General features: G+C 40.5%; 2 protein-coding genes across 2 annotated transcripts in view; one reads left to right on the top strand and one right to left on the bottom strand.

The window, feature by feature from the left end:
- Nucleotides 1-8,498, bottom strand: part of fl(2)d (Pre-mRNA-splicing regulator female-lethal(2)D) — a 33,450-nt gene extending 24,952 nt beyond the window's left edge. The window contains exon 1 of the mRNA XM_043024438.2: nt 8,356-8,498. The gene's annotated coding sequence lies outside the window, so the exon portion shown is untranslated. The remainder of the gene's footprint in view (nt 1-8,355) is intronic.
- Nucleotides 8,499-8,915: 417 nt separating this feature from the next.
- Nucleotides 8,916-15,000, top strand: part of Sod2 (superoxide dismutase 2) — a 9,094-nt gene continuing 3,009 nt past the window's right edge. Inside the window, exons 1-3 of the mRNA XM_043024439.2 lie at nt 8,916-9,053; nt 12,306-12,490; nt 12,901-13,014. Coding sequence (XP_042880373.2) covers nt 9,016-9,053; nt 12,306-12,490; nt 12,901-13,014 — 337 coding nt within the window. The 5' untranslated portion in view covers nt 8,916-9,015. The remainder of the gene's footprint in view (nt 9,054-12,305; nt 12,491-12,900; nt 13,015-15,000) is intronic.

Below are 15,000 nucleotides of genomic sequence, written 5' to 3'. Positions count from 1 at the left end.
AATATCATAAAGAGACAGGGAAGAGGAATGAAACTTGTGCTTGTGACTGTGAGTGCCACAGTGAAAGGCATCCATATTGGAGCACATTTTAGACACTGGGTATGGATTGAGTCACCTTCCTCTCCTTGTTCTGCCTGCACAACCTTCATCGGTGGTACTTTAGAGCAAGAGGTTGTCAACTTAGTGTGTGCCATCACTCTATAAAGATAGTGCTTGCTAGAGTCTGTGGATGGGTGCCATTCAAGGCTCTCTCTCCTGTTGGTGCTAGGAACAAGTGGTGCCATCTATATTTGGATGTTAAGTTAGCTTAACCCTCTCTGGACAGGTGGTACACTACAGTACTGCGCATTCAAGGCCCGTTCGCTGGGTGACGTCATACGGCATCGTTTATTTAACTGATTTAGGCCTATGCGTTCGAGAGCCCCGGCATTGTATCATGCAAGGCTGGAATGCCCCCGTCGTGACTGGGTTAATATTACAGTAATTACAGTAGTTATGACTGTAGTTGCCATCATCACTCACTCCTTTTTCATAGCACACCTGTCCAGAATGGGTTAACCCATTATGTGCAGGTGTCCTAACATACATGATGGCAACAATTAGGCCTAAAAGATGGGTGCCAATGCGTACATGACGCAACATCGGAATCTGCTCACAGTTGAAACATGCACATAGTCATGAAGTATTATGGCTATAACAATGGTAGCTCCAGAGCTACAGGGTTCCAAAGTCAGCCTAAAACCCACATTTTATGTTGGATTTATGAAAAAATATTGTTTAGGCTAGTCTTTGCTACCCAAAGGGCAGAGAAAACACTTTTCCCATCCCTCTAATTCTTAGCCCATACTGCTAGTGTCGTAGACCGCCCATCCTGATGACCAGTTAGGTCATTAGGTGCCCTGTCTGCAATGGGTTAATACTGGTCATTTGTGACGACTATATCTTTCTTGGGGTATCAAGTAAATGGGAGAAGAGAGGCTGGCCCTGGAAACCCTATCTATTTTAACAAAGATTGTCTACTTGCAATTTATATGATCATATCATTATTACATGAAGTGGAATGGCCTTTTAATGCAACGACACCAGGTATGCATTTACAAGGTGATGGACTGCTATTCAGGAAAAATTTTGGAGGGGATGTTCTTTTGACCGTGGCCACACATCACTAATAATAGTATAACTCTAAACATTAACAATGGTAGACTGTTGGTCTGAGTGCATAATACCTACTTTAAGTGTTTAAGAAGTTTATAACTGACTGATAGTGCAGTGTATACTCCATATTTTTTTATCAAGTAGATTAGACTCTATGCAAAGGATGTGACAGGTTTATGGAAGGATGAAAATATGATTGATTTTTTTTTTCTTATAGATGGGATATATATGACAAAATTATACTATATACAGTACATCTATACCCTCCAGGCTACATTACGTGATCTAAGAGTTGCAAATCTGGGTGGAAAGTTGGATAAAATGTTTCATTACCATAATACTAATAGGACTTCCATTAAGAATAGCTTATCATAATAATAATTATGGTAATCATGATCATGATCATGATTATACTGAACTTATAACATTTGTATTTATCAAATAACTTAGTATGAACAAAGATACAAGTAGACCCACACTGACTTTTGAATCTCATGCTATATATATATTATATATACAAGCAGTGGCTGGATGATAGTAATATTGCTCATAATTTTAATTCTGATTTTACAAACCTAACACATAAATACTTTATAAATAACTTTATAAAGTTTATAAATGAAGACACAAACAAACACTTTGATGTTTGAATTTCATGGTCTTTTTGCGTGCCATGGTAAGATGGTCCCATCTCGCCACCCAGTGTTTGGGACCATTTTCTCTGACATGTATAGGTGTCATACGATGCCAAAGGTTAAGTTTGTCATTTTTATCTTTACCTGATGGTTAATCAGATGTTTGAGTTTTATTTATTTTCTCAAGAATCTTTAGCCTAAGGGCCCCAATGTGTCTCAATCTGGCACTAGTTGAATACATGTGCATTTCAGCTTTAGCAATAGTATACGAAAGTATATTTCAATTTCTGAAAATAAACTAAAATTACTGGTTTCATCTCTTTGTGGAAAAGAAAAGTTATTGCCTTTAGAATCCTTATAAGAATTGGGGCAAGAAAGCTTCATTTTTCAAATGAGGCTCAGTGAAGTCAAAATAACATTTTGCTATGGATTTCACCAATTGAAAAATTAATAGTAAAGAACTGAACTTTAATTTCCCTGAAGCTCATTTTAGATTTTTTCTTGGGTTTGTATAAGGCTCATTAACCCATTGCAGACGGAGATAAATTTGCTTGCCCAGCCTCCAGGATAGGTTTTATTTTAGAGAGAGACCACTTGAAGCAATATAATTTGAAGCATCCAAATCTCTTTCAGTCATTCATTGTAAAACTAGAGCGGTTTTTGTGTTTTATTTTTTTGTGTGTTTTATTGAGTTTAGAGACTTATATGTGCCGTATGACAGGCTCTATCAGTGCTGCAGTTGACTAAAATTGTAGTATGTTATCCATATTAGCTCATTATTTTCTTTATATTCAATGTGATAGAAGTATTGCTGTTTTATGGGAGGACAAAAGGCAACTTTATTTTTTCGTATTTTTGTGCTGTCATGAACGAATACGAAACATATAACCACCTACAATAAAGATAACAAGAAGAGGTAGGGAAGAGGAATGAAACCTGTGCTTGTGACTGTGAGTGCCACAGTGAAAGACATCCATATTGGCACAGGAGCACATTTTAGACACTGGGTATGGATTGAGTCACCTTCCTCTTCTCGTTCTGCCTGCACATCCTTCATCGGCGGTACTTTAGAGCAAGGGTTCATCAACTTAGTGTGTGCCATCGCTCTATAGAGACAGTGCATGCTAGAGACTGTGGATGGGTGCCATTCAAGGCTCTCTCACCTGCTGGTGCTAGAAAAAAGTGGTGCCATCTAGGTTTTGGACGTTAAGCTTGCACGATATTACGGTAATTATAGTAATTAGGACTGCAGTAGCCATCATCACTCATTCCTTTTTCATAGCAAAATAAAATAGCACAGTGATCCAAAATCCCCGAACGTCGTGTACGTCATGACGCCCGTCGTCAGGCCAAAGCTTCTACGTCATGTATGTCATGACACCCGTACGCAATGGGTTAAAAAAAAAAAAACATATGAACATGATCAATTAACCCTATGACGACGGTGCGTCACACTCGTGTGACACAGCTAAATTCCCGATGCCGGGGCGTCATGCCAGTGTGACGATTCCAATGCAATATTGCAATCGCCCAGCATAGGGGTTTTCGCGTAGCGCGTGCGCCGTCGGGAAAGGGTTAAACTGGGATCATTACTGTCACAACTGAGATTTGGAACCCAGTCATTGGGTCATTGCTATGCACAGGATAAGGAGTTCTGAAAGGGGAATATCACCAGGTGTACCAATACAAATGTTTCAATATAGCCAGGTAGGTGGAAGAGATGTATATTCCTATCAGAGGGGAGACAGCCACCGTGGAGAAAGAGGCTGAATTTCCTGTTTCAGTGACCAGTGACCTTGATCCAAGTGTGTGCAACTCAATCCATGTGTTCACTTGAACCATTCCGCATGGTGCACCTTACCCAGGCCTACTATGTTCAGGATGAACAGTTTCGGCACTAGGGCACCTCTCAGCAGATTATCTTAACCCCTTAACCCATAAACAACAAGTGACAAGATATCACATCAAGTGGTGACAGCACCAGCCGCCAGAGACGAGATATTTTGTCATGGCTATCCTCCTGGCCGGCGCGCTGGGTGAATGGGTGAGTGTTAGTGTTTGGCCGCAGCCAGTACAGGCGAAAAGCCTGCGGCATTAGGCTTACCAGTTTGAAATATCCCGGCGTTTCAACCATTTGCAGCCAAAACAGCCCCATCAGCAACAGGTAAAAGACAAATGAATGATAGTACATCACGGCTTGGTTAGTCTTCCCGCCGGGTAAGCGATATCACATAATGGCTTTTTGTATGGCCTGCATGCCAGGTGATCAGGCACATAGTGGCTGGCCTCCACCTTAGCAGATGAAGAGGGGTATTTGAAATGTACCCTGGTATCATGTCCAGGCAGAGCTGAAACCGCCGTCAATCAGCTTATCCCGTTAACGACGGGTGACAAGATATCATGTCAAGTGGTGGCAGGGTCAGCTGACGGGGACGAGATACTTCGTTGTGGCTATCCTCCTGGCCAGTGCGCCGGGTGATCAGGCGCATAGAGCCTAACCATGGCCAGTCTGGGAGAGAATCTCGAGGCATTAGGCTTCTGTGTTTGAAATATCCCAGCATTTTGACCATTTAGAGCCAAAATAGCCCCGTTGTTAATGGGTTAAACAAACTATCCTCCCATGACGGACCCCATAAATTTTTGAGTTTAATAAAGACTTAAAACTGATGTAAATGAGTTTGTTATAGTACATATTAGCCCATTGCTCACAGTTGAGGCGCACATTCAGTCATGAAGTACTATGGCTGTAATAGCGTTTTGCTCCAGAGCAAAGCCAGCCTAAAGCCACATTTTATGAAGGATTTATGGAAAAATATTGTTTGGGCTAGTCTGCGCTACCCAGAGGGCAGAGAAAACCCTTCCCCCGTCCCTCTAAATTTTAGCCGGTGCCACTAGTGTCATAGACCACCCGCCCTGACGACCAGTTAAGTCGCAAAGGAGTGAAAGTAAAATTAAATATGTGTTGCGATTTAGGCATATACTTTTTAGGCTCAAAATCGACAGCTATCTTGATTGTTTACAAACAAGCCAAGGTGAAGCAAGCTAACTCCAAATCTTGTTGATACAGATTACTTCAATGTGATTAAATCATATTCTTAGGTTGCTAAGGTTGCACTTTTGACTCTCTCTCTCTCACTCACACACTCACACACTCACTCACTCACTCACTCACTCACACGATAGAGCTTGTAGATCTCTCATGCTATTTAACATCAGATAAGGAGCTACTGTACATAGGATGAGCTTGGAAGGGGGGAGGGAGAAAGAAAGAGAGAGAGAGAAAATGGATTAAAAAAATAACACCTGTAACATATGACAATAGGTTTGGGCAAAGGTTTACACAATATAGCAAAATATTTGAGTGTATGACACATTTAAACATTCGTCTCTCACTGAAAGGTGGTTCTGGTTCATATTCATGAGCTAAAAAGATATCATAACCATAAACCTTAGAAAATTGTTTACTTCAAAAACACCATAACCCATCTACAATACTGCTCATGTAAAAGAGTAAAACATTTTCTTTCTATAAAAGCATCATGTTTTGCTTCAAAAAGCATATAATGTTTTGTTTCATTATTTATTTGGAATCCGCAAACAACTTTTCTTTTATCAAGGGTTCATATACCTGGTCTAGTTTTGCATTTAGGCATACAGCATAACTAACCCATTGACATTGGAGATGGCACACATAAACACCATGAAAAAATTCAATCAAATGACGGGTGACATCTATCTATACATGCCATGACTCTATCACACTGAGTATAAAGAAATATGGACCCTACATTAACCCACTCACGACGGGGGCATTCCAGCCTTGCATGTCACAATGCCGGGGCTTTTGAACGCTTAGGCCTAAATCAATTAAATGGCTGGCACCATATTGTGCCACCCGGCCACTGGGCTTTTGAATGAGCGGTACAGTAGTGTACCACCCATCCAGAGAGGGTTAAAATTCTAGTCCAGTACAACATCGATAAACACTACTGGATGGGATGGCACATATAAGTCTCACAAGATAGTAAAACAGAGAAATGACAAACACAAATACAGCTCTAGTATTATAATGATAGAATAAAAGAGAGCACAAAAAAGGCTAAATACGTCAGGTGAAGCTCCCTCACTCTGCAATGAAACCCATCTTGGGAGGTAGGCCAAGGATCCCCAGGACAGGCATCCTGGGGATCAGTCAAACAAATCTATCCCCATCCAAAATGGGTTAAGATGCTCAAGCTGAACATCTTGAGGGTTAATTCAGTAGTCTGAGTAAATCCTCATTTTCACGAGTGTGACGCACCGTCGTCATTGGGTTAATGTAAATTTATATACATAAATATATATATATATATATATATATATATATATATAAATATATTTATATTTATATATGTATGTATGTATATATGTATGTATGTATGTATGTATGTATGTATGTATGTATGCATGTATGTATGTATGAAAAAAGAAGACTTATGAAATCCAAGGTACAAAATAAAGAGACTGAATAAAGGCAAGAGGTTAACTGGCCTTACACTCAAAACTTGTTCCCTCATCATTTTTCTTGAACAAATATCAGGAGGCTCATCCTTAACCTAATACCGCCGGCCGCCGTCCACAGACAGCGATTATGTAATATGCATAGCAACGGGTGCCGGCATGCGCCATCAATCGTATAATTGATTTAGACCTATGCGTTCGAGAGCCCCGGCATTGCAGCCTTGCAAATACGGAACAGTGCCAGCGGGAATAATCAAAATGGGTTTTAACTCACTTCCAAAACCTAGATGGCACCACTTTCTTCTAGCACCAGCAGGAGAGAGAGCTTTGAATGGCACCCATCTACAGTCTCTAGCAACCACTATCTCTATAGAGGGATGGCACATCGCAAGTTGCCAACCTCTTGCTCTAAAGTACCGCAGATGAAAGATGTGCAGGCAGAACGAGAGGAGGAAGGTGACTTACACCCCAATGCCTACAATGTGCCCCTGTGCCAGTAGGGATGCCTTTTATTGTGGCACTCACTGTCAAAAGCACAAGTTTCCTTCCTCTTCCCTACCTCTTCATTTTGAATGGTTATAAGTTTCGTGTTTGTTCGTAACAGCACAGAAATACGAAAAAATAAAGTTGCTTTTTGTCCCCCCCCCTAAAACAGTACTACTTTTATCACATTGAGTATAAAGAAAAAAAAAAATGAGTTGATATGGACCCTGAACTACAATCTTAGTCAACTGCAGAATTGATGGAGCCTGTGATATGACAGATATAAATTTCTAAAAACAGTTAAATACAAAAAAAAAAAAAAAAAGTTCTTTTAATGACTATTCCTAATCAACAAACTTACTACTGCAGCAGTTTTATGAATATAATGCTACTACTTCATACATTTGGTAGGAGTGACTACACTTCAAATGTGCTGATAAATATTTAAGTAAATTTCTAGAATGGATCCATGTCATAAAATCCATTGAAATTGGTATCAATGAATTCCTTTTGATGTCTAGCTACCAAATACAGCAATATTACAGAACACAACTAATAATACATTATGATACGAGCGTTCGAATATGCTCATTATCTAAACATGTCATCGTCCAAAGAGCGCATTTAATTCAATCAATAACGAATTAAATTTGATCTAATAATTTCAATTCTAATGAAAACCAAAAAATTATGGTGAGTAGCATGAAATACTTTGAAAAGGGGGTATAAAGCCCTTTTAGTAGGCAAAAAAATCCCCTTGAAAATGTTTAATTCAAAATTCCCGCCCTATATCATTTCATGTCACGCAACTGCAATCACTGTGCACATGGTATGTCATGCGGGTGAGAAAATCTTAACAGTGACATTTACTGTTCCTATATTTTACAATAGAGAGAAATATACCGTGCCATATGTAACTTGATAGTTGATCGACAAAACACCAATTTCCCATTAGATAATTATCAATTTTTCCTCGCCCTTTTTTTCTGAGATCCATAATGCAATCCTCACCACTATAAATGCACGCTAGACATCGCAAAGAATCAAACTATACCAATTTTGCTGTATTTCATGACGTGGGCCTGTTCCGGAAATTTACCAACGTACGCACTCCCAAGATACGACTTCAGCGATTGGTTCCGAGTAGCTGCGTGATTATTCGCACCAATGTATCTCATAGGCATAATCTGCACCGGGAAGTAGACATCAAGATGTTGCATGGCCACCACATGATTCGACGGCGCCCTTGCGAGGGACCCAAGCCAAACGACATCAGCCTGATGCTAGGCAACCCAACCCCTGGCCCAGACAACAGGACGCTGAGACCCCACTCCGAATAGGACAAGGAACCAGACCTTTCCAGAGCTCGCCCGGCCACCTTCCGAAGGCAAGGCAGAAGCCCTTCGAGAGGGAGTTCGAGAGGCGAACGAAGGCGTGTCAGGTCACGTCAAGGGAGGTCCGGACAAGGTCACCATCTGTCCTGCTGGACCTCCTATCCCCATGCGCCCCCTCGCCTCGCTTGCACACCTTTCGCCTCCCCTAAGCGACGTAGGGAGAGCAGAGAGGACGGCTGGCAGCTCACCTGAGTCACGCGAAGGACCTTGTAGGCGGTTTATGTCGAAGTCCGAAGTCCCGAGAGCGACGCCATCTTCGGTCTCCGCCGGACTCAATACGACATTTTCCGATTATTTGCGCCGTTTCTGGTCACTGCACTTTGAATTTCACATCCACTGCAGTCCATATGTTGCTACTTCTACGGTAAACACAGCAGTCTTGAGGCGAAATTTATCAAAAACTCATAAAACTCTAATTAATGACTCCTTAAACACATATTTCTACTGACCCAAACTTTACCAATATTTACTCTGGGAATTCTAATACTTTTAAAAACTACTGAGACCGAAATTATCCCTCTCTGTTCTACTCAATTTATCTTTTGTATATTTTTCCGATATACATAAATGTTTTTTGTGCCTTTGATATACAAGATAATTGAATAATCAAACAAAAATAGAAAAAAACGCTACATAATTATTTCACCTAAAACCACAACAGACTAAGTTATAACCTTACAATATGTCCTCCCCAAAATCCCTAACTCTAATAACAACCAAGTAATCCACCAAGCTTCCCAAAAGAGCAAAACGGAGATAAATCCCCCCGCCATTCCCCAGTCCGCAAAGTGTTGGAACCAACGGCCGCCAGAACCTCGCCAGACGCCCGAGAGGCAACACGTATCGCGATGCTCGCCGCAAGGAGACTCTTTTTCTCGGCCCGGGGGTAAGCTTTTCCTCAGACTCTCTGAAGTTTGCCAAGCAAGCAATTTGACGGATCAGTTCGGATCCAAAGGGGGATGGTGTTTGTGCACGGTGACTCCCCCGAGAGCTGTTAATTAAGAGTGTCATGACCATTTCACCTTCGGAGTTCGATGAAGGGAACTTCGCCTTACACCGGCTCTGACTTTACGTAATTTTTATTGATTTTTTAGATGAGTGACAGTTATTATAATCACCATAGACTTTGTTGTTACTGCCGGTTTTACTCATGGTGTTGTTATAGCTTTTTTTCTTCATGCCTCGTCTACATAAACGAGGCATTGATTTGCGCTTTTCAATTGAATACGTTATTTTTCATCACCTGGGTCAGCTGTATCAAGCTTGTGGAGAATTAGATTGCTGTTGTTAATTTGATATAAAACGGAATTGATAAGGATTGCGTTCTTGATGATAAGTAATTACATAGAAATGGTTTGCGGTGATATTGGCAACATTGGTCAGTGAATTGCATTTGATGTATGCAGTCCAGATGTAATTGTTTTAGGGCACAGAAAGCAATTACGGTGGTGTTATTAGCCTCAATGCCTGGGGAGAGCATTAAAGAAACCTGGTTATAACTTGCATAGCCAGGAAGACAGCCAATTGACCTGGTCAAGCCCAGATCAGGCCATCCATCTTGCCAAACTATGGGACCAGAAAAGCTTGTTGCTAGCTGCTGGGGTAAATTTGGATAAAGACGCAACCAAACCTCTAGGCACGACACGATATTTTTTCTGGTAGTTTTCGTTCTGTTTTGTACAGTTTCGCTACTCATTTCCATCGGAAACCTTTCGTTGTTGAGTTACACCCCCCCCCCTCCCTCCCTCCCCACACGCGCGCCACCGTCGATACGGAACTAACGAATTCTGGCGCGAAATTTAAAGGGCTTTTTGCGTAATCAAAACCCAACCCATAAACCTAACCTAACCTAACCTAGTTTTTGGGTTTGACCTAGCCAAGGGGGGGGCTTCGCCCCCCCCCTGGACCCCCCACTTTTAAGGCCACTGCGTGGCCGGTAACTTTTCAAAACGAACGTCCACCACCGACACGGAACTGACCGATTTTTTGTCTGCCCTAGCCAAGGTGGGGCTTCGCCCCCCCCTGACCCCCCTTATTTAACCACTGCGTGCAGGTTCACTTCAATGACCGATTTTAGCCTGCCCTAGCCAAGGGCACTTCGTAGCATCTGACTTTTATCTTCGAATGTTACCACTTCTTACCTTAATTGGAGGCGTGTGAGGCGGGTTGTAATTCACAGTTTTTTGCACTCCATTTCCATTGGCAGAGCACCGTGGTCACGTAATTATTTCAGTGATGCAGCGTTATCTTTATAAAAAACCATGATGAATTCCCATGGAGTGTACCTACGTCTTGCACACAATGTAGCCATCTCGAAACTGATTTTGAAATTCAAGCAAAGACCCAGACTCTATGGTCAATTGTCCGTGATTGGTCGATCATTTTGTCGGTTAGACCTATTGTTTCCCTATTGGTGCTATTATTATCACGTGACAGTATTGCCGTCTATCGATACTTTTTTGTATTTCCGCGGGGGAGGTTGGCGCATGCGCAGAGCCGATATTTTTCAGTCAGATGTTTGTTAAGACGGTGGAATCATCTCTCCCGTTAATCGTTTTTAATTATTTTCAAAATAATATATCTCGGTTATTTTTCGTTTCCAGAAGAAAAGAGCTTTTATGGGTTACGTCATAATTAAAGCTACGTCATGCCCAAAGGTTTGTTTTTTCGCTACGTGTGGTTGCGTCTTTATCCAACAATACCGGTACCGCTGCTGGGTGTTGTTGCACACTTCTGCAGTGAAAAGGCAGAACGCATTAACTCCAAAAATACAATTTTTATGAATTTGGTATCTGTGGAATCGTCATTTAAAGAGGAATTTTGATACAACCCTCATGGTGTCTGAATGTCAATAAAGGTATGGTCAGTTTTGTATATCGATAACAATGATAGGAGTAAATATACATGCAGCCAAACCTTTAACATCGATTTTCTCAAAACATGGATTTTGGAGTTAATGCATTCTGCCTTTTTGCTGCAGACTTCATCACTGAAAATCCAGGCCTCCTGTATTCAGGGATACCATTCATGGCACACACATGAGCATGCAAAATCCCCTTGGTGGGAGGTCCAGGGAACAGGTGAGCCTACCTACTGATTTAACAGTATCAGGAACCAGTTGGTCATCCCCCCTGGGGAGGAAAAAGGGCCCTACCCAAAGTCAGTTCCTCTGGGGAAAAGCTTCAAGCCACAAATTAGTGTTTCCTGTAGTGGGAGCTGTAAATGTACTAATAACAATGCTCATTAACATCAATATTACCAAAGATAAATGTTCAGGAGAGTGCCTCCTTATTAGATACCACAGTATTGGTATCAGCAAAATTCTCACACCCTCTATTCATTCATAGTCATATTTTTCCCCACATTTTCCCTGATTCTCTGATTACAGCTGTGACTGTAACACCTTAGGGTTGCCTTGGTCGTTCCCCCCACCTCAGATGCTGGAGTTGGGCTTTTCAGATTTTGACAGGGTTATATTTATAGGTTTTTATTGGTCTTGTATGCTTGGGACCAGAAAAGTGCTGGAGTAACAAGTATTACATGCTTGTGAACTTGAAGTAAAAGCAAATTTATTTGGCTATTATTTTTACCTTCATTTTAATTAATGAGTCATATTGAACCTCAGTACCTCGTATAACTGTATAAAGTGTGACCATGTGATCACACCACTAGTCACAAATTGTGTAGGAATCCTGTGTGTTAGAAGGAATGCCCATTTGCCTTTGGATGATCTGGTAGCCCTGCATTTTCAATAAGTTAGCCAAGCTTGTAGGCTTTTCATGGTAGCTCATGTAAAGGTTTCAGTAAAATAGATAAAAGAAAAGCAAATTATACTAGGGTATATTTTCCTAATCAGTGAAGTTGTTTTGACTAGATTTTCTTCAATTTTTGTCAGATATTTTTATATATAGGAAGTTATATCTTCAATTTATGAATTGAGTGACTGGCAGAAAGGAGTTCTAATCAATGGGCAAAAGGTAAATGTATAGATTAAATAATGTCATTACTTGGAACAGGAATCTCGGTACACGTAAAAGGTGCACTAACTACATTATCTGGGGCGTGAAGGGTATAGTTGCCAAAGACTCCAGAATGCTATAACCTCCACACTACTAACTACTCTACCACCACCAAACAGACTGGCTGCCGTCGGGGTGAGAAGCCAGCAGAAGCACACCCTACCAGACCTGCCTTATGATTACAATGCCTTGGAGCCTGTCATCTGTGCAGAGATCATGCAGCTCCACCACTCGAAGCATCACCAAACTTACGTCAACAACTTGAACGTTGCTGAGGAAAAATTGGCTGAGGCTCAGGCTAAAGGTCAGCTGAGGTTTCCTTAGTTTTATAGAGGAAATATTAACTTCACAAGAAGTAAATTTATTTAGAGGGCACTCATTTTCAGTCATCTTTATTCTTACTCTTAATCTGAGATATTTTTACTTGTTTTTATGTAAATGAAAGTATTAAGGAAGCAAATATTTATGAATTACCTTTTTACAAAACATTTTAATATATATTATGAAAGATTATATTCTCAAGATGGCGAGAGTGTAGTATATGTGATATACAGGATAAAGAGAGGCTTGACTAGCATAGTATCCTTTTCATGCTGTTATTTTGTCACTTTTGTTTTCATTTACTTTTTAATACTTTTTACTTTATCTCTATCCTCTCTTTCTTACCTCTCTTCTGTTCTCTCTCTGTTTACCTTTTATTATTGATTGCTCCAGGTGATGTAAACACCGTCATCAGCTTGGCCCCCGCACTCAAGTTCAATGGAGGGGGGCACATCAACCACACCATCTTCTGGCAGAACCTTTCTCCAGATGGTGGAGAACCCCAAGGTAGGAATCCTTGTTGCTGTGCAGCTGGTTTGTGGATATGTACGGGTCTTGATGCAGTTTGTTACAGATACCAACAAAACATTGTCTTCTGTATTTTGTCCTTATTCATAACATATCAATAGTCCAGATTATTCATTATGGATAATGTTCATACTTAGATTGATTGAGCTAAATTAATTTTTAGACCTTGTAATGGATAGATATATGAGCAGTTGATGGGTAAGGGACAAAAATGTATTATTAGTAGTATATAGAGATAGGGAAGATTTGCAGCTACATATCACTAATAGGTGACACAGCAAAGGGACAGTACAAGCACTAGACCGTGTGTCAAGTCATGGTAATAGCCCAATACCCCTCTCCACCCACATGGGACCAGAGTTATCCCTGACTATGGCTGTATAAGCAGGAAAACTGTAACAAGCGAAATTTTTCCCGTGCCCTGAGTTGGGCACAAAAGCAGGCCATCCAAGTGAAAGGTCCACACCAAACCATTAAGCTAGCCAGAAGATTCTATAAACTTAATATAATTAATGTGTAATACTTTTCATTTAATGAATTATGTAAACTAGTCATTTTCAAGTTGAACTTTGTTGCAAGAAAAACAAGTTAATTTTTATGTTAGGGTAATTTTTAACCTGTTAGGCATAATGTAATGATGCATGATGCATAATGCATGATATAATGGCAAACAAACTATTTCTATGATAAAGGAAGATGAAGCTTGCATTGCAGATAACCTATCTTTAGTTGCTGAGATAAGATACAGCACTAAAAATTAGACTGGATTGGGATATGTTATATTCAGTTAAGATTCATAAAAAAGAAACACCAATTATTTTTTGAAGTGGTTAACCCTTATTTTGAATTGTTTTCTTTAGATTTGTTTTAATAGATAAACTGTCGAGATAAGGAATACATGTACTGTTGTTTCCATTTGGCCAAACTAATATGAATATTTAGTGTGTGTGTTTGTGTGTGTGAGAACATACAAGTACACACACACGCATAATAATTAAGTAATTATTTATAATATATAGATAGATAGATAGATAGATAACCCTGTATATCTTGTACAAATTTAACCATGGCTTTGGTTTTCTCTACTAAGATAGTTATACATGTGTCAACTGAATACCTCCTTAGTGTAGAAATTAGAGTAGTTTGTGGATAGGCCTATGTAATTTGTGTTTTGTCATGTTGTAAGACTTATGGCAAGTACTGGTATGCTTTGACAATCTTTAGACAAATATCGTCTGTAGGAGAACTATTAGTCTCTATTAATGAGTAATATTTGCTGTACACTCAATCTAACCTCACTATCACAAACTTGTGGAAAAAAGTATGGTTAGTGAAACATTTTCTCTATTGTAATAAATGAAATGAAGAAAAAAAAAAAAAAAAAAAAAAAGAAGAATTACAGCTATATACACTCCTCCTCACTCAAAGTGCCACTCAGCAGAACAGCCAAAATGGTAATAGCACCCCACATGCTTAGCATATGGTCAAAAATGCTTATGGCTCAGAGTGTTGCCACCTGTCTTAGATTTTTAGAAGTTCTTAAAATCAATGCAACACAGGTTATGGTAGCAATCAAAGTTTTATAGTTAGTTTTATAGCTAGTTTGTTGCAAGCTGTACAGTGTTTGTTAACCCATTCCCGACGGGACCAATCCGGCTTAAAAAGACCAAAATTCTGGGACTCTTGAACACATAAGCCTAACGCGTCAGGATTCTCGGCCACACTGGCCGCGAGCCAGTGCTGTGTGCTGGCTCCTCCCGCACGCCGGGCTGGACAAAATAACACGTCCCCGGTGTGTGGCCCAAAACCGCTAGACGTGATATCTAGTCACCTGGCGTTAATGGGTTAACCCATTGGAGCCAGTTGACGTGATAGCACATATTGTGGTTTTCGCGTCAGACGCCCGGGACGAGCTATGAGGGGAAGCCGCGCGCTCAGGTAGAGTGAGCGGGCAGCCCAGGCTCG

Source organism: Penaeus japonicus, unplaced genomic scaffold (assembly GCF_977035675.1).
Source record: "Penaeus japonicus unplaced genomic scaffold, GWHDUDI00000001_assembly GWHDUDI00000005, whole genome shotgun sequence".
In the NCBI taxonomy this organism is placed as follows: Eukaryota; Metazoa; Arthropoda; class Malacostraca; order Decapoda; family Penaeidae; genus Penaeus; species Penaeus japonicus.
The sequence above is the reverse complement of the archived record's forward strand: the minus strand, read 5'-3'. Positions and strand labels throughout refer to the sequence as shown.